General features: G+C 40.1%; 2 protein-coding genes across 3 annotated transcripts in view; both read right to left on the bottom strand.

Annotated features, from left to right (window-relative positions):
* The window catches only part of Atp7a (ATPase copper transporting alpha), a 112,886-nt gene extending 99,548 nt beyond the window's left edge, over positions 1-13,338 (bottom strand). For both annotated transcript variants that reach the window (XM_057759037.1, XM_057759036.1), the window contains exon 1: positions 13,264-13,338. The gene's annotated coding sequence lies outside the window, so the exon portion shown is untranslated. The remainder of the gene's footprint in view (positions 1-13,263) is intronic.
* Positions 13,339-17,505: 4,167 nt separating this feature from the next.
* LOC130867935 (cytochrome c oxidase subunit 7B, mitochondrial) lies at positions 17,506-23,494 on the bottom strand. Its single transcript, XM_057760156.1, has 3 exons — positions 23,350-23,494; positions 19,707-19,831; positions 17,506-17,707 (listed from the first exon to the last, which is right to left on the bottom strand). The coding sequence occupies exons 1-3, from the start codon at positions 23,387-23,389 to the stop codon at positions 17,630-17,632; spliced, it is 243 nt and encodes an 80-aa protein (XP_057616139.1). The 5' UTR covers positions 23,390-23,494; the 3' UTR covers positions 17,506-17,629.
* Between the last annotated feature and the right edge of the window lie 2,740 nt (positions 23,495-26,234).

The raw sequence follows: 26,234 nt of genomic DNA, 5'->3' as shown, positions 1-26,234 counted from the left end.
GTCTTTAATCCTAGTATTCGTGAGGCAGAGGCAGGTGGATCTCTATGAGTCTGAGGCTCCAGCCTGGTGTACAGAGTGAGTTCCAGGACAACCAAGGCCACACAGAGAAACCCTGTCTCAAATATCAAAAAACAAACAAACAAAAAAAAAAAAACCTGCTACTGCTCAGAAACAAAAAACAGATCATGGACTAAATGAAGATAAGGAAAAGTAGATAGATCTGAGAAATGGTAAGGACTAGACAACAGACTTGGTGATTGACTGAATGTGGGCATGAGTATTTTAAAAAGTTCTATCAATTTTCTTGCTCTATTTAAGTATATATACACCTCACACACACAAATATAATAAAAATGGGGATTTTTGCTAGGTAGTAATGGTGTGTGCCTTTAATATCAAGATTTAGTAGTCAGAGGCAGGAAAATCTCTCTGTTTTAGACCAGCCTGGTCTACAAAACAAGTTCCAGGACAGCCAGGAATATATACAAAAACCTGGTCTAGAAAAACAAAACCAAAATACAGAGTCCTAAGGTAGAAGCATAAAAAAAAAACAATGAAATGTTTCCGAATGAGGTTCTGCTATAGTTATAGGTAGGTGCTTAGTCTTGATGTCACTAGAGAGGCTATCTCCAGCAGCTAATTGAAGCAGATGAAGAGACCCACAGCCAAACATTAGGTGGAGAGAAAGCCCAGGCTGGAGATCTCCATCAGGTCCCTCCCCTTGGAACTCTCAGGAAACCCCAAGGAAGAGGGGAAGGAGGAATTGTGGGAGCCAGAGGGACCGAGGATGTGGGAGAGCATGGTCCACAGAATCAACAAAGCAGAGCTCATAGAGGTTCACAGATGCTGAACGGCAATAGGGGAGCATGCATGGGTTTGCACAAGGCCCTCTGCTTACACACTGTGGTTTTTATAGCTGGTTGTTCTCGTGGGTCTAACAGTGGGTGTCTCTGAGTTTTTGATGCTTTGGGGACCCCTTGCCTCCTTCTGGGTCACCTCGTCTAGCCTTGATATGAGGGTCTGTGCCTGGTCTTTATTGTACCCTGTTAGGCTGCTGTGTTTGGCTGATATCACTGGGAGGCCCGTCCTTTTCTGAAGGGAAATGGAAGAGGAGGTGGAGCTGCAGGAGAGGAGTCAGGAAACTACAAGGAGTGGAGGGAGGGAAGCTTCGGGTGGGGATATATTGTATGAGAGAAGAATAAGTAATTTTTAAAAACCCTGCAACTTTCTAGACAGGTGGGGTGGCGTTATTAACTTTAACTTACAGATAGATAAGGAAAGGCTAGGAAATGCCACCTAATTTGCCCAAGGTCACGGGGTGTTAGCAGAACTGACAAACTCCAGACTCAGATGAACTTCAGTGCACTTTGCACTACTACACAACATATCCAAAGTGTACATTAGTTCACGCTTGCACCACACACTGTCATCCATCTACAAAGGGTCTCACATACAATTATTTTACTTACTATTCATAGCCTATATGTTAGACAGAGCAGGTACTGTCATTTTACTAATGAGTACACACTAAATAGAGAAAAATATTGGCATAATTTCTTTTTTTTCAAGACAGGGTTTCTCGTGGCTTTGGAGCCTGTCCTGGAACTAGCTCTTGTAGACTAGGCTGGTCTCGAACTCACAGAGATCCGCCTGCCTCTGCCTCACAAGTGCTGGGATTAAAGGCGTGCCATAATTTCTTGAAATACGGAAACACCTAAAGTTTATTTGTTGGGTTAAAAAGGAATCTGAACTAGAAATTTGGTTCTAGGACAACCAGGACTGTTAAACAGAGAAACACTGTCTCAATTAAAAATAAATAAATAAAACCTTAAGATGGGAAACGAAAAGATTCGAACTGCGAACTTGGCAAGACTCCTTGTCTGTACACAGCAGGTAAACTGACTGAAGGGAGAAGAATGGCTTGGGCAGTGTTCAGGTCCCCCATTGCATAATCCCATGGCCTGTGGGTTCATGTAGCACAACAACCTGAGATGAAATGAAGTAGGGTGTCTCAAACTTGCAGATCAGGATCTACAGGCACATCTAGAAAGCTCTACTCCTGACACCCCAAACTGGTTTCAGAATGTCTTCTCCTCTCTCATATATCTACCCCTTCCTGTCATATGACCTAGATGAGATCCTCAGTGAGATAAAATCGGGAAGCAAGCAAGTCCGTCTCAGGACTACACTAGCAGAACCTGCCCTGACAAAATTAAAAGAAGCTAGGCTGGGCTAGCAAGAAGGTTCTCAAGTAAAAGCACTTCTCACAAAGCCTCATGACCTGAATTTGATCCCACCGTCCCACAGGTCAGAACCAATTCTCAGCTATTCTCTGACCTTCACATACACAACATGGTGTGTACACACACAAATATTTTTTAAAATTTTTTAAATAAGTTGAGCTTTTCTTCCTGGTAATCCCTCATCCTTTCAGGAGGGCTTCCTTACATTTTCTTAATAAACCTATGCTTATTCTGCTTTTAAGAAATATAAACAAAGAAGTAGCTCCTCCTTATATTATAGGGGGATGACAACTATGATCCCAGCACTCAGGAGACTGAGGCAGGAAGATTGCTATGAGTTCTTGGTTAGTCTGGTCTACATATCAAAGAAGCAAAATGTTACACATAGAGATCATCATAACAAAAGATTGGATGTGACAAGGTGATCTTATGTGATCATTTCTGCCTGTTTAGTGAGGGAGGAAAAGAACTGAAAAATGCCAGGACAGTAATATCAAACCTTTCTAGAACATGATAACACATCAAATCCAAAGGTAAAAAAAGAGAAAAGATAGACAGGTCATAGCAGGCATTCATGTGGCAATCCACCCATGCTGCAAGCCAACCTAAGGGGAAACAAACATATGTTACAAGCAGTTCTTGCTTCAGAAACCTCTATCCAAGCTGTGCTTAGGAACAACAGAAAACCAAGACACAACTGGTCTGGCCAGTTGCTTCAATTATGAAAGATAATCTAAAACTGAGCACATGCTTCAGATGCAGAACATAATCTGCATTTCCAGAGCTGTGGGTGCATCTCAGTGGCAGGCAGCTGCTCTAGCTTGAGGGAGTATCTGGGCTCCATCCTGGACTCACAAAAATGTACACGCTAAAACAACTACTGGTAAGTCTCAAATGGATGGGTCAAGTAGTAGTTGTAGTTGATTGTCTTCATATTTGGGAAGGGGAAACACTATTGCAGAATCACAGTCAGAAACAAAAGCTAGGGCTGGGTACAGTGACACACACCTGCAATCCTAGCACTTAGGAGGCTGAGACCAGAGCAGAGCAAATTCAAGGCCAGATTGGGCTACAAGTAAAGTTTGAGGCCACCCTAAACTATACAGGGAATATGAGGTCAGCCTCAGCTATATAAAGAGATCCTGCCTCAGAAAAAAAGAAAAAAAAAACAAAGCTAGGGCTAGCAATACAGACTTGGTATTGTCCTTGCCTAGCCTATGTAAAGCCCTGGGTTTAATTTCTACCAGTGTATAAGCCAGACATGGTGACACATGTCTGCTCTTCCGCACTCAGGTAGTGGAGGCGGAAGGATCAAGAGTTCACTGTCATCTTCAAGTACATAGCTAGTTTGAAAGCAGCATGAATTTAGGAGACCCTGTCTCCAAAAAGAGAAAGGAAAGAAAGAAGGCAGGCAAACAGACTAATTAAATGTACTGTTTTGCTTGAAGAGGTTGGGCACCCTAACAACTCTCACACAGTACAGATCTTTCTCTTTCCATGACTAACTTCCTTCTGTTTATCCTGATCTCTAAGACACCTCACTGGCACTCCATGTACATATTGATTAGCCTTTCTATTGCCACTTGTTCCTAGGGTTAATGACCCCACTTTCAATGTTTTGCATTGACATAAAATCTCTATTATAAGCTGGCAAGTCTTTCACTGAAAGCCACACTCTACTTGATCTCATTCTTTTCTATCCCTTCATCTAGAATGTTGTCTTTCTCATATTTAAATCCTATCACTGACTAATCCAGATAGATAGGACTGTCCACTGTGTTCACTAGGATATCCCTTGTGAGCAGGGTGGCAACTTAGTAAATCACTATTGAGTAAGTAAAGGAACTGAAGTCCCACCTCCACTATGAACAGGAATGCCAAACACTCCTACTCACTTTCTTTTGTAATGTCAAAAACCTTGGAACCAGTATTACAGCCTAATACCTAATTTCCCTGCATTTGACTTCTTTTCCTGGCAAGGCTCCACCAGAGACCAGACACCTTGCAAATCTCTGAGTATCTCACAGGGTATAAGAAAAATTGGATACACAGGAAGCACACCATAAACACTTCCTAGCATACAGATGAAATGCATGAGAATCCCATCTACACCAACTTCGTGAGAATAGTTATTTTTGCTCACCATGTTAGAGATGTCCAGGCCTCTTTGCTTGCTGACATTTTCCATTTCAAAACTCATTAAGCAGAACTGTGATCGAGCATTTGGCAATTTAGGAAAGCATCTGGAAAATCTTGATGCCCTGGAGTTTGTGGCTTGCTGATTACATAAGCAATTGTTACAGGTTTTCATGGTAGGGAACTAGAACGACTGCATCATGGTGATTTATCTGCTGGTTAGCATGAGTTCCAGGATGCATGTCACATGTTCAAATAGTAGGTGTGCTGTTGGCTTCTGGCTCCCAAATCCAGTTTTCCCTTTTCTGTGGCATAATGTAGAAATTAATTATTGCTTGTGGGTATTGATTAATATATAGCTCTTACAGTCTACTAAATTGATAGTGGAGAAGAACTATAATTTATAATTTTATTACATAGGTTGCTAAAATTACTTTTACAATGAATAACACATTAAAATAATAATAGTAGTAACTGAAATTTATTGCATGTTTTTACTACTTGCCAAACACTTTTTTTATTTTGGTTTTGGTTTTTCTGAGACAGGGTTTCTATGTAGCCCTGGCTATGTCCTGGAATCCTGTAGACCAGGATGGTCTCAAACTCAGAGATCCGTCTGCCTCTGTCTCCCAAGTGCTAGGATTAAAGGTGTGCGCCACTGCCACCTGGCACTGTTCTTAAAGCATTCTAAGTGTTAACTCATTGCCAATCCTAGGAGGTAAGTACTGTTATTATCCCCACTTTACAAATTCGAAGAAGGGTAAGAATACCTATACCAGCAGTGAGCAGAGGAACAAGGATTCCAACCCAGAAAGTTTGAGGCCAGAGTCCCCACTTTTAACATGATGTTATAGTGCCTCCCTCTAACAACACAACATTGTAATACAACAGTGACTTAAGGTGCTTAAAGTAGCAAGAGAATATATCCACTGGATCCAAGAAATGTAACTGGGAATGTTATGACCTGTACTCGCTTATTAAGTTCTACTGTACTTTCTTTCAGAACAGTTCAATTCTATACATTATTATATGATAATAGCGAAGTGTGGCCAAGTTTACTATAAAGACAGGAAAACATGTCAGTGGTACTGGCACACTCCTTTAATCCCTGCAGAGTCAAGAGGATCTCTGTGAATTAAAGGCCAGCCTTATAGACATTGTGAGATTCTGACAAAAAAAAAAAAAAGAAAAGAAAAAGAAAAGAAAAAGGAAACTATGGGTCCTTTCTTTTGAAATTAGATGAAGGTAACAAGGAAATGAGCTATTACAATTTTTCCTGCAGAGACTTTCACTGTAGCTTAGGGAAGCCTGGAATTCATTATTTAGTCCAAGTTTGCTTGCCCCAAATTCAGGCAATTCTCCTGCTTTGGCTCTCTAAATGCTAGGATTATAAATGTAAGCTGCCACATCCAGTTCTTGTCTATGTGTAGTTTTTGCTTGGGATATTTTTTCATCTTTGTTTTGTTTTGTTTTGTTTTGAGATAGACTCTCATATCCATACATACACTGGCCTCCAACTTCCTACAACATGGGACTGAACTCTTGATCCTCTTGCTTCTACCTCCCAGTGCTAGTATTATAGTAATGTGCAAGCACTCTTGGTTTACCTGTGTGCTTTCAAATCATACTTCCTGCCTGTAAATCTGCCTAGCCTATACAGTAAGACTATATATGGATAGATAGATAGATAGATAGATAGATAGATAGATAGATAGATAGATAGATAGATAGACAGACAGACAGACAGACTGACTATAGATAGATACATCTTAACTGGGTATGGTGGAGGGTACCAATCACAATTACTTGAGAGGCTAAAGTGGGAAAATTGCTTGAACTGAGAAGTCTGGAACAAGCCAAAGCAACACAGCAAAACTATTGTCTCAAAATAACAATGATAAAAAAATTACAATTCCCCTATGTTAAATAAGGGCATAGACTTTGAAGCCAAGATTGAGTGTTTTGAAACCCTAATTTATCCACATGCTATGTCTGGGAATAGAATCTGCTATTATGACATACAGCTAGTCTTGGGCTGGCAATTCAGTCCAGTGCACAGAGCTTGCCTGGCATGTACAAAGCCCACGATTCATCCTCAGAACCTAAAAATATTACCCCTACCAAAGTACAAACAATAGACAAAGTATGAGATTGCTTTTTCAGACCAAACTGTTCTGGTCCCTATCATTTATATGCATAAAAATAAGTACTGCAAGGGCATGGGGCCTATGATTGCAGCACTGGGGAGGTTAAGGTAGCAGAATTCCAAATCCAAGGCCAACCCAGCCTACACATTGAAACTCTGTCTCAAAAACTACATAAAAAGATTTAAGATCCTGTGCCTTAGCACATGTTCTAGAGTTAAGATATGGGAATTTGTGGGTTATATTTTTAATAATCACCGTGGACAAACTCTTAAAACAAGTCTAATCAGACTTTTGCACTAAATGTCAAATTATACAATGTAGAAAATAAATCTATGGGGGCTGGAGAGATGACTCAGCTGTTAAGAGCACTGACTGTCCTTCCAGAGAACCCAGGTTTGATTCCCAGCACCCACATGGCAACAAGCAAGTGCCTGTAACACCAGTTCTGGTGGATCCAAAATGCTCACACAAACATGCAGGCAGGCAAAAGCTCAATGTGCATTAAATAAATAAATAAATGCTTTAGAAAAAGAAAATAAATCTGTTAGCAATCATCACTCAGTAGATTAAAGATTTAAAAACATTTAAAAAGCTAGATCTAGGCTGGAGCGATGGCTCGGTGGTTAAGAGCACTGACTGCACTTCCAGAGGATCCAGGTTCAATTCCTAGCACGCACATGGCAGCTCACAACTGTCTGCAACTTCAGTTCCAGGGGACCTGACATCCATGACAAAACACCAATGCATATAAAATAAAAATAAATAAATTTGTAAAAAAAAAAAAAAGCTAAGTCTAAGTATACTGAAAGCACAAAAGCAGGAGGATGCCACTGAATTCAAGGCCATTCTGAGTACACAGTGAGTTCTAAGCACCATGGTCTACAAAGGGAAACACATTATCAAAAAATCAAAAGGAAAAAAATACCTGAAGACTACATGGTTCCCATAGCCCAAATTAAAAGACCCAGCTAGAAATATATGTGCTCAAAATACACAATATTTGAAGATATAGAATTGATACATAAGGTATTTATACTTGTGATTTAAAACTACTATCAAGATATTGTGGCTATAGCCAGATGTACACAGAGAAACCCTGCCTCTGGGGGAAAAAGATATTGTGGCTATAAATTGGAACTAAAACTTAATAGCTGAATTAACCTTAAAATAGGAAGCTAGGAGTGATGATTCAGGCCTGTAATCCCAGCGTTGGGAGGTAGGGGCAGGAGGATTAGGAGTTCAAATCATCCTTGGTTACCACTGAACTCAAACCAGCCTGGACTACAAGAGAACCAATCTCAAAACAAAATTTAGGCATGGCAACTCACACCTGCAGTCCCAACACCTGGGAGCTGAAACAGGCTACATAGTAAGTTCCAGAAAACCTTGGCTTGGAATAAAACCCTTTCTCAAAGGGGAAAAAAAGAGCTATGTAGTTCAGAGCTTATACAGCTCTTACAGAGGCCCAAGGCTCAGTTCCCAGCACCCAAATCTGGAGGCTCACAACCGCCTGTAAATCCAGCTCCATAGGATCCCATGCCTTCTCTGAACCTCCTCAGGAACCTGCATACATGTGTACATATACACAGAAATAAAAATAAAATGATTTCTTTACATTTTTTGAGACAGTTTCTCTATAAAACCTAGGTTGTCCTGGAACCTGTTCTGTAGACCAGGCTGACATCAAACTCACAGAGATCTGCCTACCTTTGCCTCCTGAATGTTGGAATTAAAGGTGTGACCCACCACCACCTGGCAAATATATTTTTTTTAAAGAGATGCCAAAAGAGATAGCTCGGCAATTAAAAGTACCGGTAACTCTTGCAGAAACCAAAATTTGGTCCCCAGTATTCATATCAGCAAGCTTCCAACTCTCCATAACTCCAGTTCCAGGGAATCCTATGCCCTCTAGACTTCACAACTATCTAAACACATACAGCATACACACATGTGTGAGAAAACACACAAACACATAAATTAAACCAAAAATAATTTTAAAGAAAAGTGAAATAGCCAGGCAGTGGTGGTGCACACACCTTTAATCCCAGCACTTAGGAGGCAGAGGCAGGCAGATCTCTGTGAGTTTGAGGGCAGCCTGGACTACAGAGATTGTTCCAGGACAGTTAGGGCTATTACACAGAGAAATCCTATCTCGAAAAATCAAAAAAAGAAAAAACAAAGAAGGAAGGAAGGAAAGAAAGGAAAGAACATTTTTATAAAAATGAAACAAGCTAATTTTAACTGTTTAATTTAATTTTAAACAAGCTAAACTAATATTAATATTAGTGTCAATTCAAATGGCACTAATATTAATATTTTAGTACTATATTTATAATTATACCCTAAACTTGCTATTATGTTTACTAATACACTAAAAATTTAATATTAATATAGAATTGAATTAATTCTAATTATTATTAATAGGAGTTCTATTAGAGTTGGAGTTCAGAGGAAGAGTGTTTGTCTAGCATAAAGTAGGCTATATATTTAGCTTCACAAAAAAGAGGAAAAAGAATCAACATTGCCATAATCTTTAGAGCAAATGATTTTATCAAAAGAAAAGTTAGACAAGCCAGGCATTGTAGTGGTGGTGCGTGCCCATAATTCCAGCAATCAGGAGGCAAGTACAGGAGGATCTCAAATTTGAGGTCAGCCAGGGTTACACAGTGAGCCGCAGGACCATCCAGACCAGTTAATGAGATCCTGTCTCAAAACGATGTTAGATACCTTTCATTATGCCACCTCAAAGGAGATCACACACACTTGTAACTCTTAACAACCGAGCTCTTTATAACTATTGGTTAGCTGTAAGGCCAACGTTTCCATGTGCCAAGGATTGAAAGCTGGGATTCTCACATGTTAGGCACATGCTCTATGACTGACCTACATCCAAACCCCTTAGCAGCCACTTTTAAGAAACTTTATCACACCAGTAACTACAAATTTCTCCTACAGAGTTCTGTATTTTAGAGGGAGTTGTTGACTTTTCAGTTCTTTTTCTCTGTTCTGACCTTTTTTGATGGTTTTTCAGGCCTTAATAGAAGCCCTTTCCATTTTTCTTTCTCCGGAGCGGGATATAGCAAATATAGGACAAAAGCCCAAGAAAGCAGAACTCGGCTTTCTTGATGACTCAGGCCTTTTATCTTAGTAAGTGGGAAGCTGAGGAAAAAGGATTAGAAGTTCACAGCCAGTCAGGGCTGTATAGTGACTGTCAAGCCAGCTGAGGTTACTTAGTGAGATTGTCTCAAAAATAACAAAGTAGGGCTGGGGATAGAGCTCAGTGGTAGAGCTTTTGTGTAGGATGTGCAATTCCTAGCACTACATACATGTAAATAAAGACAGGCACATATAAGTAAATAAAATTTAAATTCTTATTTTAAAAAAGAAAAAAAGTCCTTAATCCCAACACTCAGGAGACAGAAGCAGGTGGGTCTCTTTGAGTTCGAGGCCAGCCTGGTCTACAGAGCAAGTTCCAGGACAGCTAGAGCTGATACACAGAGAAACCCTGTCTCAAAAAGAAAGAGAGAGAGAGAGAAAGGAAGAAAGAAAGAGAGAGAGAGAGAAAGGAAGAAAGAAAGAGAGAGAGGAAAAAAACAAGGAGGACGGAGAGTAGGACTATATATATATAACTCAGTGGGAAAGTACTTGGCGAGCAAGTACCTGAAGACTTGATTCAATACTCACCACCAAAACATGAAAAACAGACAGACAGAGAGAGAGAGGAAGAACAGAAATTATTTTCTTTCTAATGTTAAGAGACACATAGAGCTCTGCAAACTGTCCACCAGGAGTGGAAGAGGGAAGTGATTCAAGTTTTTTCCTTTCCTGTCTGCTTGAGTTGTGACATCAATTGCATATGCAGGAGCAGCAGCAACCACAACAGCACAGAGCAAGCATGCTGCGTTTTATGAACAAACTCAGCAGGTGTAAATAGCCAGGCTAAAACAGTATCCCCGCCGTGTGAAGTAAGCCATTTAAATGCACTTCTGATTATACATGTGGAAAACTGCACTTCTACACTAGGTACAGTAAGAATTAGGATTTTTTTCACCTAGACATAGCTGTATAATCCCAAACAAACAACATGCAAATAATGTCCATATAATCAGTTCAAAATTGGGATATTTTCTCCTCATTTCTATCAAGAAAAGAAGTATTTGTGAAAATCAGTGAGATCTATCATACTTGAACTCACATAATTGAGGAAATCAATTTGCTGACAATGCAGGACAACGTAGGAACATATCTATGAAATCAGAAACACAGCACCTATTCTACAACACCCATTCTAAGTTAATATTGGTACTTTCCTTGCCATATTACCTCAATAAGTTAAGTATACAAGTTTTCTTGTTTTGTTTTGTTTCTTTGAGATGAGGTCTGGCTATGTAGCCTAGGCTGGCCTCAAATTCTTAATATTACTGACTTGGTCTCTGAAGTGCTGGGAATTAAGTATGCCACCACACCCAGAAATAAGTTATACCACATTAAGTCACCCTACAGACTGAGATCAAGAAGCAAAAGATTTACAATTGTCAGAATGGTAGTAGTTTTAACTAAAATACTCTCTAGTCATGATTTACTAGCTATCTTCCTCACTCTTATTTTTACTTAAGTCCTAGGAAATATTTCCCTCGAATAATAAAACATTGATATCTAAGAAGGGGGCAGAAGGAGGTGAACCTCTGTGAGTTCAAGGCCAGCCTGGTCTACAGAGTGAGTTCCAAACAGCCAGAGCTACACAGAGAAACCCTGTCTCAAAAAAAAAAAAAAGAAAAAAAGATATTCACCTACCCTTCAGGAAAAAAAAAATAGTGTTTATCATTGGCTTGAGGCCACAAATCAAGATCTGCCACTGGTTTGAAATGTTTTCATTACATTATCAAGATGAGGAGAGAAATCAATTGGAGGAGAAATGCAAGAATTCCTTGAGGGAAAATTAGAACAGCTTCTGGATTTAAAAAAGGTTACCCGGTGCCAACGATTTTTTTTTTTTTTTTGAGACAGGCTTTCTCTGTGTAGTCCTGGCTGTCCTGGAACTAGATCTGTAGACTAGGCTGGCCTTGAACTCAGAGATCCACTGGCCTGTGCCTCCTAAATGCTGGGACCAAAGGAGTTTGCCACCACACCCAGTTGCCAATATTACTTTTAGTTATTGCGAATTAAGGCACAATAATCAGAATTAAGTACTGAGGTTCAACGAAGAAACATAATGAGGGGAAGGCAAGACTTGCTCCCACACACAAACCATGCCTACATACTTTTGTGTCTTTTAAATCTGGGGTCACATTACCAATTAAACCTCATACATTCACTATGTTTATCATTTCTATTTTTGTAGATTAACAATTGATTCTATATGACCATCCTTCATGAGCTCTTTTGTATTTTTACTTTATTCAAGGATAGAGCCCTGGGCCTTCGCTGTGGGAGGACAACACTCTTATCACCTAACTACTTCCTCAGCCCTTGTTCTTTTTTTTTCTCTTGAAATCTTGAAAGGGTGTTTGTTAGAAATAGAGACATTGATATACAGCGTGATCTTCCCAGTATTTTTCTACTTGGACTATTCTCCCATTCCTACAGAGCCAAGTCCTATCCACTTTTCCAGACCCAGCTCAAATGCTTATTTCTATACATCCTTATTGATTTCCTGGTTGTAATGTATGTTAGTGAGTTTTTAAGTGATTGTGTGTTTCTTTCCTACTTCATTGCGGGACACTAAAGTACAACAACAAAACCTTCATGTGATTACCATAGATGCAAGAAAGCTTGAAATTAACAAACTAAAATCTCTGCTCAAAATAACCGTTCATTACGAGGGATGGTATAAACCACCTAAGTTGTTTATCCAGTTAGTGGGGCTGCTAGAACCCACGCTCTTCATAGCTAAATTTGACTTAATTGATTGCAAACTCTTTTGAGTCCAAGAACTGTCTCAATCTGGCATCGCCTCATCCCTCACACCTCAGTATCAACTAATTCAATGTTCTTCACACGCTGTCTCAATACAAAGCCTTATTACTAAATAATGAGGCTATAATTAAAACAAAGTTCAAATCCTAGAAAAATATTGGCTTGTAAAACATGAGTGTTGCCAGAGTTTAAAATAACCTCGGTACCCACAGCAAAAATTGTCAAAAGTAAGATGCAACCCAGCATGTGGTAGGTACTGAATCCAACCCCCAGCACTGAGAAGGGGAAGAGGAAGAGGGGAAAAGGGACAGAGGAAGAGCCTCGGAAAGGTGTCGCAGGGTGGGACAGCGGTGGCTGTAACTTTACTAGAAACAGCACAAAGAACAAAACGAGGGGGACGAGACTCCGTTTAGTTTAAGCTCCCAAAGCGTGACAAGAAGCCAAATGCCCGTTTTCGAAAAACATTTAGCCAATGACGGTGGTCTTCAGAAGCTCAGTTTCTAAAGTAGAAAGGGATGCCACTAAGCAAAGATCCCAGTCCACAAGAATTCCAGTACGGGCAGACCTTCTAGTGTCCACAATTAACACAGGCCACAGACGATCAGAATACCCTCTCCAGGACAGCACAACAAAGTGACATAAATCAGGACCCAATCTCCCTTCTCTGTCCTGGTTGGGAGGGTAAAGCCTACGTGTGTGAGTTGTGAAGGAGTTTAGAGACTGCCCCAGCTTGTGACCTTCTCACCACTCTGGACAGTAGAACAACTAACAAAACGGCCCCTGCAATGAAGTCACCGACGGGAAGCCGCTGTGGGACTCACCTGGGTTTCCAGGGCTGGGGTTCGAGCTCCGGCACACCGCGGGGAGGCAGCGATCAAACCGCTTGCAGCCTCCGCGCTCGCACACACAGAAGAGTCTAGGCGCCAGCGGCGGCAGCTCCTCCCTCGATGGCTTTCCCAGCCCCAGCCTCCCAGCCAGCAGCCTTTGCCCCGCCCTCCTCCGAGGCCCCCACTTCCGGGTGATGCCGGAGCCCGGAAGCTGGACCGACTGGGGAATAATGGTCCACGTCACGTGAAACGGAGCGCGTGCCCTGAGCTCCGTGCGCCCCCTGCTGCCCGCACGTAGCTTCGCCTGAGATGGGTCAGGCGCTTGCCGTCCTCCTTGTCTCCCGACCCCAGTGCCTAGTGCAAACTCAACAAAAAGGGGAAAAAAGTACGTGAAGAACAAAAAGAACTTGCCATAAACCTTCTATATAGTTCGTCCTTCCCAGTTCGCTGTATTCCCAGCGCTTGAAAGGGTGGCGAGTTGCAACCAGTCTGGGCAACAGAGTGAGTTCCTGACCAGACTGGGGTATAGAGTAAAATCCTGTCTCAAAAAAGATTTTTTTCCCTCCATGCTGCAGACATAGCTCAGTATTTAAGAGCACTGACTTCCAGAGAAATAAAGGCAGCTCACAACCAGTTGTTACTCCAGTTCACGGGAATCTGATGCCCTCTTCTGGCCTTCTAGGGCACTGCCTATATCTGGTGCACAGATGTACAAGGAAGCAAAACACTCCTTCCTATACACAGAAAAAAATAATCTACCCAAATGACAGATGACAGAAAGCTGCTGCAAACTGTTCTCTAACCCCACATACATGCTGTAGTGCATACTGGCGCGAGCGCGCGCAGACACGCTCAGAAACACACACGATTATCTTTTTTAAAATATTATACAATGGGGTTGGAGGTATGTAGACCACAGTGGCTGACAATTCCTTGAGTTTAATCCCCTACAGGTGAAAATACCACCAAACCTACTGACCTAAGAGCTCTATCCCTGGTGGAGGGAGAGAACTCTCACAAGTTGTCCTCTCGTCTTCACACCTGGGCTTTATATAGTGCATACAGCACACCCACAAATAAATACATGCAATAAAATAAACTTTTTAAATAAAAAGGAGCTGGAGTGATGGCTCGGTGGTTAAAAGCACATGCTGTTCTTGTAGAGGACCCAAATTCAGTTCCCAACATTGACACTGGGTAGTTCACAACCACCTGTAACTATAGCTCCATGGGACCCAACACCCTCTTCTGAACTCCAAGGCCACCACACCCAAATGTGCACATACCCACACATATATACACAGAGTTTTTTCTAAAATTAATTTTTTAAGGAAACTAAGGTGACTTAAATGAGCTCCCAAATATCAACAAACTGAGTTATAGCTTAAAGATGATTGGTGTTAAACTCAAAGAAATTCACGAACAAAAAATATCACTACTCACATGGTTTATACCTTTGGCCATTTGATACACATTTGCCCCCTCAACACAATTGTTGTTCAAGTATTAAATAAAACTCACTCAATGGTAGGAACCAGGAAACCAGTTGTAAAGAAGCAGGATAGCAAGTCAGCTGGCTCTTTAGTCAATCTAGATATTGGTTTCTCTGTCACCTACCACATCACTCTAAAATGTCGTCTTTGTCTCCATCCTTTCTACTGCCCATGAATGCTCAAGCATATTAACATTCCTTTCACGATTACTATATTGAGTGAGCTTTCATAAGACAATGTCTTAAGTTTCAGGTTTACTGGGAATTATTAAGTACCTCCAAATTGCTTCCAGTATGACATTAATATATTTTTTTATTTTTTTGAGACAAGGTTTCTCTGTAGCTTTGGAGCCTGTCCTTGGAACTAGCTCTTGTAGATCAGGCTGACCTCGAACTCACAGAGATCCGCCACCTGCCTCTGCCTTCCGAGTGCTGGGACTAAAGGCATGCACTACCACTGGGCTGACATTAATATATTCTTAACGAAGTCGCCAGGCTAAGGAAAGAACATCTAGGACTGGGAAAATAGCCTTGTGGTTAAGAATACTACTTCCCAGAACAGCACACAACAGCTTTAACTCCTACTCCAGAGTATCCAACACCGTATCCTACCTCCACACAGTGGCACACATAAAGAGCTCATCTTTTAACTTTAAAAAAGGTAACATCTGGGAGCTGGAAAAATGGCTTGAAGGTCAAGAGTGTTGAGTGTTCTCCCATAGGTCCTGAGTTCAATTCCCAGAAACCACATGGTGGCTCACAACCATCTGTAATGAGGTCTGGTGCTCTGTTCTGGTATGCGTGTAAACATGCAGACAGAATACTGTATACATAAGTAAATCTTAATTTTTAAAAAAGGCAACATCTGTATTCTCAAAATGCAAATGTTTTGTACTTGATAAGCTTAAATTCAAATAACAAAAAAATACATGGCAATTCCATTTCAGAGGAAAATTAAAAACAGAATTTTATGACATTCACCTTAATCTAAAAGTACTTCATAGTCCCTCAAAGCCTTATAAAGGATTAGCAGTGCTTCTGAGGTAAATTGTCTCAATTCTTCAACCATAGAAATACATTACAGAGAAGTTAATTTAATGACCTTCCAACTCCAGGTAATAATAAAATTCCAAGTAAGATGCTAAGAGGTAAAACGGACACCATTTTCATGCAATGTAGAATCTGCCTGGCTGAGTGTAACAGGAAAGCACCAAGGTTAGAATGTTGTGGGGCAAGAATCAATGAACAACTCGTCCATTTCTACTAGTGGTTATGTAGTATTAAAGGAACCCATCAAAGGATGCAAGATGAGTCAGTAGGTAGTGCATGTGCTGCCGAATCTGACAACCTGAGTTTATTCCCCAGAACCTTCAGGTAAATGAAAGCCTGTTCCTGCAAGTTGTCCTGACTCTCACATGTACACCGTGGTGAATGTGGGCACAAATACAAATTAAGTAAAACCTTACACGCAGCTGACAATCATCAGAACAAAACAAATCATAGTGACATTTACCTCACCATAAATGAATGCTAATTCTGAGGCTAAAAGGTGTAGGATCTAACATGTTAAGGCATCCAAGTCTCTTGTTTAATCACATTTCAGATTAATTTGTATTTGAATGGCTTAATACTAGTTTGAACATTTCCACAGACTTCATAAAAATGTTCAAGTTTTTTGGTGGAGACAGGGTCTCAACTATGTAGGATCTGACTAGCCTGGAACTTGGAGTGATCCTCCTACCTCCCTGCCTTGAGTCCTGGGGTTGAAGGTATATGGCACCACACCAAGCTTAAGATTTATCAAATAGTAGTAGTAGAGTTACAAATCTTGCCACGTACAAATCTTACAATCTTTTAGTAAGCAGAATGTGGAATTGCTAGCAGATATATTTAAGAGATTGCTAAAGACAACTTCCAAAACTCAGTTTTGGTTCTGAGAAGTCTCTAACCTTAACTAATACAAATAACTTAAATAAACTTAATACAAATTCCTTGACAGGAATTCCGTGTTTTGCTTACTCAAGCATTTTATAAATGTAACTACAGACTACAATTCTAACCAAAAGTAATGGAGTGATTCAGTTGACATTTTGTTTAGTTGACATCTTCCACAGCAAGTTCAGTGTCATATACTAAACTCAGAACAATTCCCCAAACCTAAATATTACATTAATATTGCTAGAATTACAGAAAACCAACAGGAAAGGCCAATGAGTCAAGTATCAAAATTTATCTCTTTAAAGGCATGATTAACAGATACTCTTATTTTTATGGCAACAGTAACTAGGAAGTAGGTGACAAATGCTCCCCACGGATTAAGGATTATGCTGAAAATCCACCAGCTAATTAAGGCGAATATGCTATAGGGGCTAAGGAGCTAGTCTTTAGCAAATCTAGCTCATATTTACAGGATCACTATTCACTTGGGTTCAGTGACAGTCTAAATTCTCCAAGCAGGAGAGGAAGGGAGTTAATGCCAACTCCAAATATAACCATGAGGTAGAGGATACTAGGCATAACCTATCTGGACTAACCTCTTGACCCAGTTCTGTGGTTATTTGTTCACTAGCTGTGATTTCAGCTTACTATAAAGTTGCCTTTCAGAGCAGATTGCCCTCATACCACTTCAAAGAAAAAAGCTGTTTTAAGATAGTCAGCTGTTTGACTCAAATACAATGCTTAGATAAATGAAAAGTCATCACACTTGGCTTCATTTACAAAGAAAGCAAAACATAAAATGAAGGTTTCAAAGGTACTTTATTTTTTCTTCAATATGCCATATTATAGGGAATACATGATTCTTTGACTTGGCATCACTTATTGATTGGTTTTGAAATAATTCCTTGATTATTGCACCAGCTGGCATGACTACTGATCTCTCCATTCCTTGGGGGTGACTCTGCCAACAGGTGACAGGTTCCATTCTATTCCAATTTGTGTTGCTGTCTGTAAAAATTAAAAGGCTGTCAGTTATACATATTTAAACCACAGTCCACTTTCTCAATTTGGAAACTCTTCAAAATTACAAAGAATTCTGCTCCTTAGGTAAATAACAAACAGAAAGTCACCAGGGATATAGTGCTTTTCATAGAAGTCAAAACTAATTGCTGGCCGGGCGGTGGTGGCGCACGCCTTTAATCCCAGCACTCGGGAGGCAGAGACAGGCGGATCTCTGTGAGTTCGAGACCAGCCTGGTCTACAAGAGCTAGTTCCCGGACAGGCTCCAAAACCACAGAGAAACCCTGTCTCAAAAAAAAAAAAAAAAACCAAAAAACAACAACAACAACAACAAAAAAAAAAAAAAACTAATTGCTGTACTAATTCTTCAGATCAGGTTGCTTAACCCAACGTTCAGAGTTGAAGTAAATGTTCTAAACCTACACTGTCCAATACAGGAATCGCTGGCCACATCTGGCTGTTAAATACTTGGAATGTGACTAGAAGACTGAGAAAATGAATTTTGAAGCTGTTCTTAATTCATAATTATATTTTACATTTTCTTCCCCTCCAAAATTTTGCCTGTCCACCACAACTACCTAAGAGAACTCATTTTATTTTAATATCTGACTTCACACTGAGGTATAGATCATTAAAGGTGCATGAATATGCTTAGATACACAAGACCTTGGGTTCAATCCCCAGCACCAAAATTAATAGTTATCTTTACTTTCAGGCAAGGATTGGGTTGTCCCTTTTGTTTTATTGAGAAACAGTTCCATGTAGATCAGGGTGGCCTCAGACTTGATATGTAGCTGAAGATGACCCTGGACTCTTGATCCTCCTGCATCCCTAGTATTGAAATTATAGACGTGTGTCACTTCACTAAGAAATTTGTATCACTTACACCCAAAATATATTTATTAAAATTTCAAAATTACATTTTTGAAGATCGAGCAACTAGAAAATAAGTTAATCAACAGACGCAGATCTCTAGAGTATGAAATCAAGTTATACTTCATCTATCAAGAAAATTATACTCAGGTTTGGGTTTTAATTTTTTTGTTGTTGTTTTTTGGTTTTTTTTTTTTTTTTTTTTTGAGACAAAGTCAACTATGTAGCCTAAGCTACTTGCCTCAGCATCCAAAGTGCTGGGATTGCAGGTATGTACCACCACACTTGGCTTGTGCCTCAGTTCTGATTACAGAATTTTAGAAGGAAATCTGATCACTTAAGTATGTCCAGGAAGGTGACTCAAAATATGAAAATCCAGAAAATATACAATAAAAGTCTGACCCATACACCTACAGATGTTTTAATCTTAACAAATTAATAAAGACACTATGCTAATGGTTTTTGGGTTTTGTTTGTTTGGTTTGTTTTTCTGGTGCTGTGAATTGAACCCAGGGCCCAGTCCATGTTAAGCATGTGCTTTACAACCTAAGACGGAAATCTACTACTAGCTGATGACTATCATATGGAAATATGATAGGTCAGAATTCCTGTGTTGCAATAATTATAAAGGGAAGCATATTTAACTCAACATTAAATTTTTAACTTTTTTAGAGATAAGGTCTCACTATATACAATATATAGCCCAGGCTGATCACACACTTGCAATCCTCTTGTCTAAGTCTCTCATGGGCTGGACTACAGGCATATGCCATCATGCTTGGGATCCACAAATAGGATCCTTCTAACAGCTGCACAATCTAGAAAAGGGCTGCCTTGTGCCTCAACAAGCAATTTGTTACTGGAAACATTAAGAAGATGGATGAATGCTAAATGCAAATAAAGACAATGGGTGGATGATCAGATAGTCTTTCAAATCGTTCATTCACTAGAAATTTAACATAGAATACATAGACTAGATGAGAATAAAACATTTAAATGAAGAACCACTGAGTCTGAGAGTATAGCTCAATGACAGAGCACTTGCCTAACATGTATGAGACCAGGGGTCAATATCTAGCACTGCAAAAAAATAATAATTAACTGAAGTACTTACATACGTCCATGCAGAAATACAGAAGAGGCCTCCAGCTGCTAATACAGCATTTCCATATTTGTCGTGGAAATCCGGTGTCCGCTTCTGATGGCTGTGTCTTGCCACCACTTGCTGAATGCTTCGAACTTAAAAAAAGAACACAGAAATATATGTGTCGATTATTAAAACAGAGGAAACACAACTGCCAAACAGGAGAGCAAAGGTAGTAAACTCTACATACTACTATGCAACTCAACTAAATGTTAACCACATTACACATAGGAACAAGAGGCCTGGAGGTGGTGGTGCACACCTTAAATCCGAGTACTCCAGAGGCAAAGACAGGCAGATCTCTGTGGGTCTGAGGCCAGCCTGGTCTACAGACAGTTCTGGAACAGCCAGGGCTACACAGGGAAACCCTATCTCAAAAACAAAAAACAAAAAAAATAAAACAAGAACAGGTAAGCACCTTCTCAAATGCTCTGAAAATAAGATAAGCTGCTAGGTCCTGGGGCTCACACCTGTAATCTCAGCACTTGGGAAATGGACAGGAGGATTGCCATGAGTTTAATAGCAAAGTGGGCTACACAGTGAATTCTAGGCTAGACTGAGCTACACAGGGATGCTCTCTCTCTCTCTCTCTCTCTCTCTATATATATATATATATATATATATATATATATATATATATATATATGTGTGTGTGTGTGTGTGTGTGAATAAAATAAACTGACACAGAGACAGAAGCAGGATTAAACAAACATAACAAAATGTTAATATAATTGGTCAATGTTCTTCACGCAACTCTCACTTTTTTGGATTCCTGAAAACTTTCAGGAAAAAAAATGGAGGACATGAATGATGGCACACACCTTTTCATTGAAGTTATCCAGAGGCAGAGGCAGCGGCAGAGGCAGGCAGATATCTGTGAGTTCAAGTCCAGTCTGATCTATATAGTAAGCTATACAGTGACACCCTGTCTCAGGAAATGGTTGGAGAAAAAAGTGGTTGGAGGAAAAGAAAAATTGGAGGTGCGTATCAGTAATGGTTTATTGGATACCATTCACTGATTTGAATACCTATGACTTCAATTTTCACTAAAAATTACCCAACATCGCTCAATAATTGAAAATATACAAGGAAAAATGAAGCAAAAATTATCAGATTTATACACACACAATGTTTATTGCCTTAAAATCACAACAAAATAACTCCAAACTATAGTAAGCTAAAATTTAAAATAGTTAGTAATAAGGCTCAATTATATTAGAGTATATAAGCAGGCAAGCATATTTGTAATCCCAGCACTTGGAAGGTTGAGGCAGAATCACGAGTGAGCCTAGAATGCATGAGACCCTGTCTCAAAAAAATAGTGTACAGGAATGGGGGCTAGAAAGATGGTTTGGTGGTTAAGAACACTGACTGCTCTTCTAGAGAACCTGGGTTCAATTCCCAGTACCCACATGGCAGCTCACAACTATCTGTAACTCCAGTTCCAGGGGATCTGACATCTTCACACAAACATACAGGAAGGCAAAAACACCAATGCACATAAAATAAAAATGATTTTAAAAATAGAATATATAAAAATGTATAAGATAGAAACTTTATCATTAGGCAGTTTCTAGCCTAGAAGTGAATATTATATATGAAGACAAAAATCACTGTAGTACAAGAAAGTAGAATTAACTGAGTACCTGTTTATATAGATGTAGAAATGTGGAATTAAAATTGACAGATAGATCTACTGTGCCAGAAAGCCAATCGAGTTTTGATGAAGAACAAGGTATACAGGCAAGTTAATAAGAAATAAAACTGGAAAGAAGTGGTAAATACCAAGAAAAACTATCAGTTTTGGTTTTTTTTCCTTTCCAACCTAGGTATCACGCCCTTATTGTTTTAAGGTGCTTGCAGCTACAGTGGGAAAAGAGCAATGCTGGTTTGCGATGTGGTGGTTCACACCTGTACTCTCAGCCCTTGGAAGGCTTAGGGAGAAGAACTGCCCTCAATTTTAGTGCCAGATTAATGCTAGACCATTTCAAAAATAAAAGCAAAACAAAAATGCTGTCCACTAACACTTAAAATGTAATAGTTTCAGGCTGGGGGTATAGTTCAGTTGCAGAGTTTTGGGTTAAAAATCCCATCACCTTCCAAAAATAAAATAATAACAGTCTCTATGGGGTATAATCATGATAATTTCTTAACCATTATATAGTAGTTCTTCAGCTGTTTTACTTAGCTTTCATTTTAGCCAGTCACACCCAGAAAAGTGTAGCTCAGTTGGTGTGGTGCTTGCCACATTTCCTGGACTCCGTCCCTACGCTGCAGAAACACAAGCATGCGTGCACACGAACATCCGCACATGCACATATGCATGCACGCGTGTGCACACTCACACTTAAGTCTCTAAAGGTGCTAAGTACCTGTTATCCCCAGCACACGGGAAGTAGAGGCAGAAGGATCAGAAGTTGAAAATTATCTTTGGCTCCATATTAAGTTGGAGGCTAGCCTAGTCTACTTGAGACCCTCCCTCAGAAAACAGCCACATCCAGACTAAGCAAATTCATAAACAAGTCTTAATGTATTGTGCTCCTAGAACACTTAGAGGTGAGTACAGGAATTCCACATTGAGAAACAACCCCTTAAGATCACCTTTTCCCATGGGATAAAAACCCCTAAATCACTTAAAGATCAAATAAATTGAGATTACCAAACCAATGTTGTTTTCAACACTCTGATTTACCTCTATACAAAAAGAGGGGCTGTTTACTGATCAGATATTGGTTAACGAACTTATGAAATATGTATTATTTACTAATCTCTCTTTTGCAAAAACAAGAAAACAAGTTCAAAATGGTAAATGATTTGCCCTAAATGAAAGAAATAATAAACACAGTTACTGGCTTACAAAACATCAGTTGGGCTTCTATTTTTCTCAACTATTCCGAAAGTACTTCAGTGTTTAGAACACAATTTCTTACACTACTATCTCTGTAAAATAAAAACATGGTTAGAGAAGCAAGCTAAAGATAGTTGTGTAAGGTCACCTCTATTCACATTACTGAAGGTCACCTTCAAAGGAAAGCAAGTATGAAAATGATTTTTTCCCTCCAATCCAGTGTGTTCTTCATATATAATACTAGTCTCAAATTTCCACGTACTTGCCTAACTTTCAAACAGGAAAAATTGACCACAATTGTTTTCGCAATAGTTAATAGTCCGTTGATAACCTACAGATGATTAAAGCTGTCAGGCTACCACTTACGGTTTCCCCTTGCTATGAATCCAGGTGAGGTAGATTTAGCTTCCTACCACCGTTACAGTGTAGGATCAGTTCATCTATTTGGGGTAGCGAATAAATACAGTCCCAAAGCTAAAATTTAGAACATCACTTAAGGAGAGCCAGGTGTCCGCCAAGCGTTCTTCCTGGAAATCATAGGTCCCTGAAGGATTGAGAATGCAGAACTAGGCTAGGAACACAACGAGGTGATAAACCCACTGTCTCGGCTATCTTTGCAGTGAGTGGCTATCTTCCCAGGGACTTGAGACCATGCAGGGCACTGTGCACCTAGAATTAAAAGTGCAGGATGCTGGGGAAGAAAAGGGCACGAGAGCACGAGGACAGACAGATCCGCGGCTGCTGTAAGAACTCGCCCACACTCACCTTGGAGACGGCTTAGTGCGTTTTTGGCTAAGGGCAACATCGCGGAAAAGATGGAACTGCGGTGACGACCGGTGCTGCCTCTGTGCAGATTCGACCCAGCTACCCTTGCAAAGAGCCCTGAAAAACAAAATGGCTTCCAGTGGAGATTCCGTACGGTATTTGGTGAGATCTCGCGAGATTTGGGATTGACCTATAGAATAGTGATCCTGTTTCCTACAAAGAAAAAGAAAGGTCTTTGGGAAATGTAGTTTCAAGCTTCGTAAGAGCCGTAGAATAGTATTTACTCAACAGTGAGGAAACTCTGGGACTCTGCAAAAGAGAACTAAGACACCAACCTTACTTAAGGCACCAGCTTCAAGATGGTGCTGAAACTCCAGAGGTTTGGGTTAGCTGTCTCACTTCAAACTATTCTCACTTCAAATTTTTCATTTTCTGTCTTCTATTACCTATACTAATTGGTTTAACTTTTAATTATTTTTGTAATTTTTGGGAGGAATGGTTGAGACAGGGTCGCTCTATGTAGTGCTGTCTGGCCTATGTAGTTGAGGCTGGCCTCTGCCTCCCAAATGTTGGGATTAAAGGTGTGCACCACTATGCTCAGTTTAATTTTTAATCTTGAAATAAATCCAAATTTAGAGAAAGCCTGCAAAAAAAAGTTTTGTTTTGTTTTTGTAAAAAAGAAGAAAGAGGAGGAGAAGAAGGAGAAGAATTTTAAAGGCCGAGTGTGGTAAAGCACGCCTTTAATTCCAGCACTCGGGAAACAGAGGCTGGTGGGTGGGTCTCTGTGAGTTCAAGGCCAATCTGATCTACATAATAAGTTCCAGGACAGCCAGGGTTATAGAGAGAAACCCTGTTTCTAAAAAGTATTTTTTAAAAAATAGCCAGGTGGTGGTGGCACACGCCTTTAATCCCAGCACTCTGGGGTCAGAGGGAGGCCAGCCTGGTCTACAAGAGCTAGTTCCAGGACAGGCTCCAAAACCACAGAGAAACCCTGTCTCGATAACCAAAAAACAAAACAAAACATTCCTGGGGTGGCTATAGAATGCATATCTAGTATTTGGGAGCCCTACATTCCAGGCCCTGCACCCAAAACCAGTGACATCCTTAAAGCCAGATGCAGTGGCATAATCTATAATCCCAACACTTGGGATGGTGCATCAAAAGAATTCCAAATTCAACTCCAGTGGCCCCAACACATTTTTCTGGACTTCAAGGGTATCTGCACTCATATGGATGGATACAGACATACACATAATTAATTTTTAAATGCTTTTAAAACAGAGATAGTACACAGTTTACTGTAATCACAACACTTGGTAGACAGAAGAGAGGGTAGCCTACAAGTCCAAGGGCAACTTGGGCTACATAGTGAGGTCTAAGTCAGCCAGAGCTAGATAGAAAGACCCTGTCTCTAAAAGAAAACAAGAACCAGGCAGGGGTGGCATACACCTTTGTTCTCAGCTCTTGGGAGGCAGAGGCAGGTGGATCTGTAAGTCTGAGGCCAGCCTGGTCTACAGAGTGAGGTCCAGGACAACCAGGGCTGTTATACAGAGAAACCCTGTCTCAAAAAACCACAAAACTATTGTTTTTCAAACTCTCTTTGTCTTTTTTTTCTCCAAGGAGGTAAACTTTGTTGTCTATGAAGTGATCATGCTCAAGCTCAGATCAAGATTAAAAGGAAGCAATTATAAGTGTTAGAACTGGTAATGATGCGCCGGGCAGTGGTGGCGCACGCCTTTAATCCCAGCACTTGGGAGGCAGAGGCAGGTGGATCTCTGTGAGTTCAAGACCAGCCTGGTCTACAGAGCTAGTTCCAGGACAGGCTCCAAAACCACAGAGAAACCCTGTCTCGAAAAACCAAAAAAAAAAAAAAAAAAAAAAAAGAACTGGTAATGATGCTTATGACTCATGTGTCTGTGCTCTAATATTTTTGAAAAGTATAGACTATTGCTATATCAACTTGCTTTTTCACTTTTGAGTGAGTCCATTCAATATATCTGGTATATCTGGCAAGAATACTATGGAACAGATTAATCTTCTTAAGGAATTATTTGTAAGACAAGGTTTCCCTGTGGAACACAAGCTGGGTACAACTCACTATGTAGCCCAGACTTGCTGCAATTCTTCCGCCTTAGCTTCTCTAGTGTCCTGGTTAGAGAAATAATGTATTAACCAAGCCCTGCTTCTTAGAGTATCCCATCAAAAAGTATTTGACCTTAGCATGTCCCATTGTTGATATAATCATTTAATCAAAGCTTTGTGCTCCAGATTTCTACACTTTAAAATCACTGCTGTCCCTTTGTAATTAAAAAGTATCTTGTGGGGAATCTCCTGAGTAAATTGGGAGCATGGGGATCATGGAAGAGAGTAAAAGGGGAGAGAAGAGGTAGGGAGGGGAGAAAAGAAAATGCATAGCTCAATAAAAGCAATAAAAAAGAACAAATACATCCTAAAAAAATTTTAAAAAGAGAGTTTGGCAAAAAGAAAGTGAGTAACTTATAACGAATGCATTGTGACTAACAGTCCTGGTTTGTTTGTATGTTTGGTTTAGTTTGGTTTGGTTGGGTTTTCGAGACAGGGTTTCTCTGTAGCTTTGAAGCCTATCCTGGAACTTGCTCTTATAGACCAGGATGGCCTCGAACTAACAGAGATCCACCTGCCTCTGCTTCCCGAGTGCTAGGATTAAAGGCATGCACCAACACTGCCTGGTGACCATCTTTGTAGGGACATAGCCCCACCCATTGGGGGCGTGTTCGCCTCGGGCTAATGTTTACGGATAAATCTGCCGGGCGTGAGCCCAGCAGCCCTTTTTTGTCTTTTGCTCCGCCGCGGGAACCTATGGTCCTGTAAGTCTATTTCCTTATTAAAGCTGTATATATCTATAT

The sequence above is a fragment of the Chionomys nivalis genome, chromosome X (genome assembly GCF_950005125.1).
Source record: "Chionomys nivalis chromosome X, mChiNiv1.1, whole genome shotgun sequence".
NCBI classification, from domain to species: domain Eukaryota; kingdom Metazoa; phylum Chordata; class Mammalia; order Rodentia; family Cricetidae; genus Chionomys; species Chionomys nivalis.
This window is presented reverse-complemented; position numbering and strand designations above follow the sequence as displayed.

What these genes read in the sequence shown, in the direction of transcription:
- LOC130867935 (XM_057760156.1), bottom strand. Translation starts at nt 23,389, where the DNA reads ATGTTGCCCTTAGCCAAAAACGCACTAAGCCGTCTCCAAG. An exon ending in CGCACTAAGCCGTCTCCAAG is followed by an intron (nt 19,832 to 23,349) that starts GTGAGTGTGGGC and finishes TCTTTTTTTAAG; the next exon opens with TTCGAAGCATTCAGCAAGTG. An exon ending in GTATTTCTGCATGGACGTAT is followed by an intron (nt 17,708 to 19,706) that starts GTAAGTACTTCA and finishes TAATTTTTACAG; the next exon opens with ACAGCAACACAAATTGGAAT.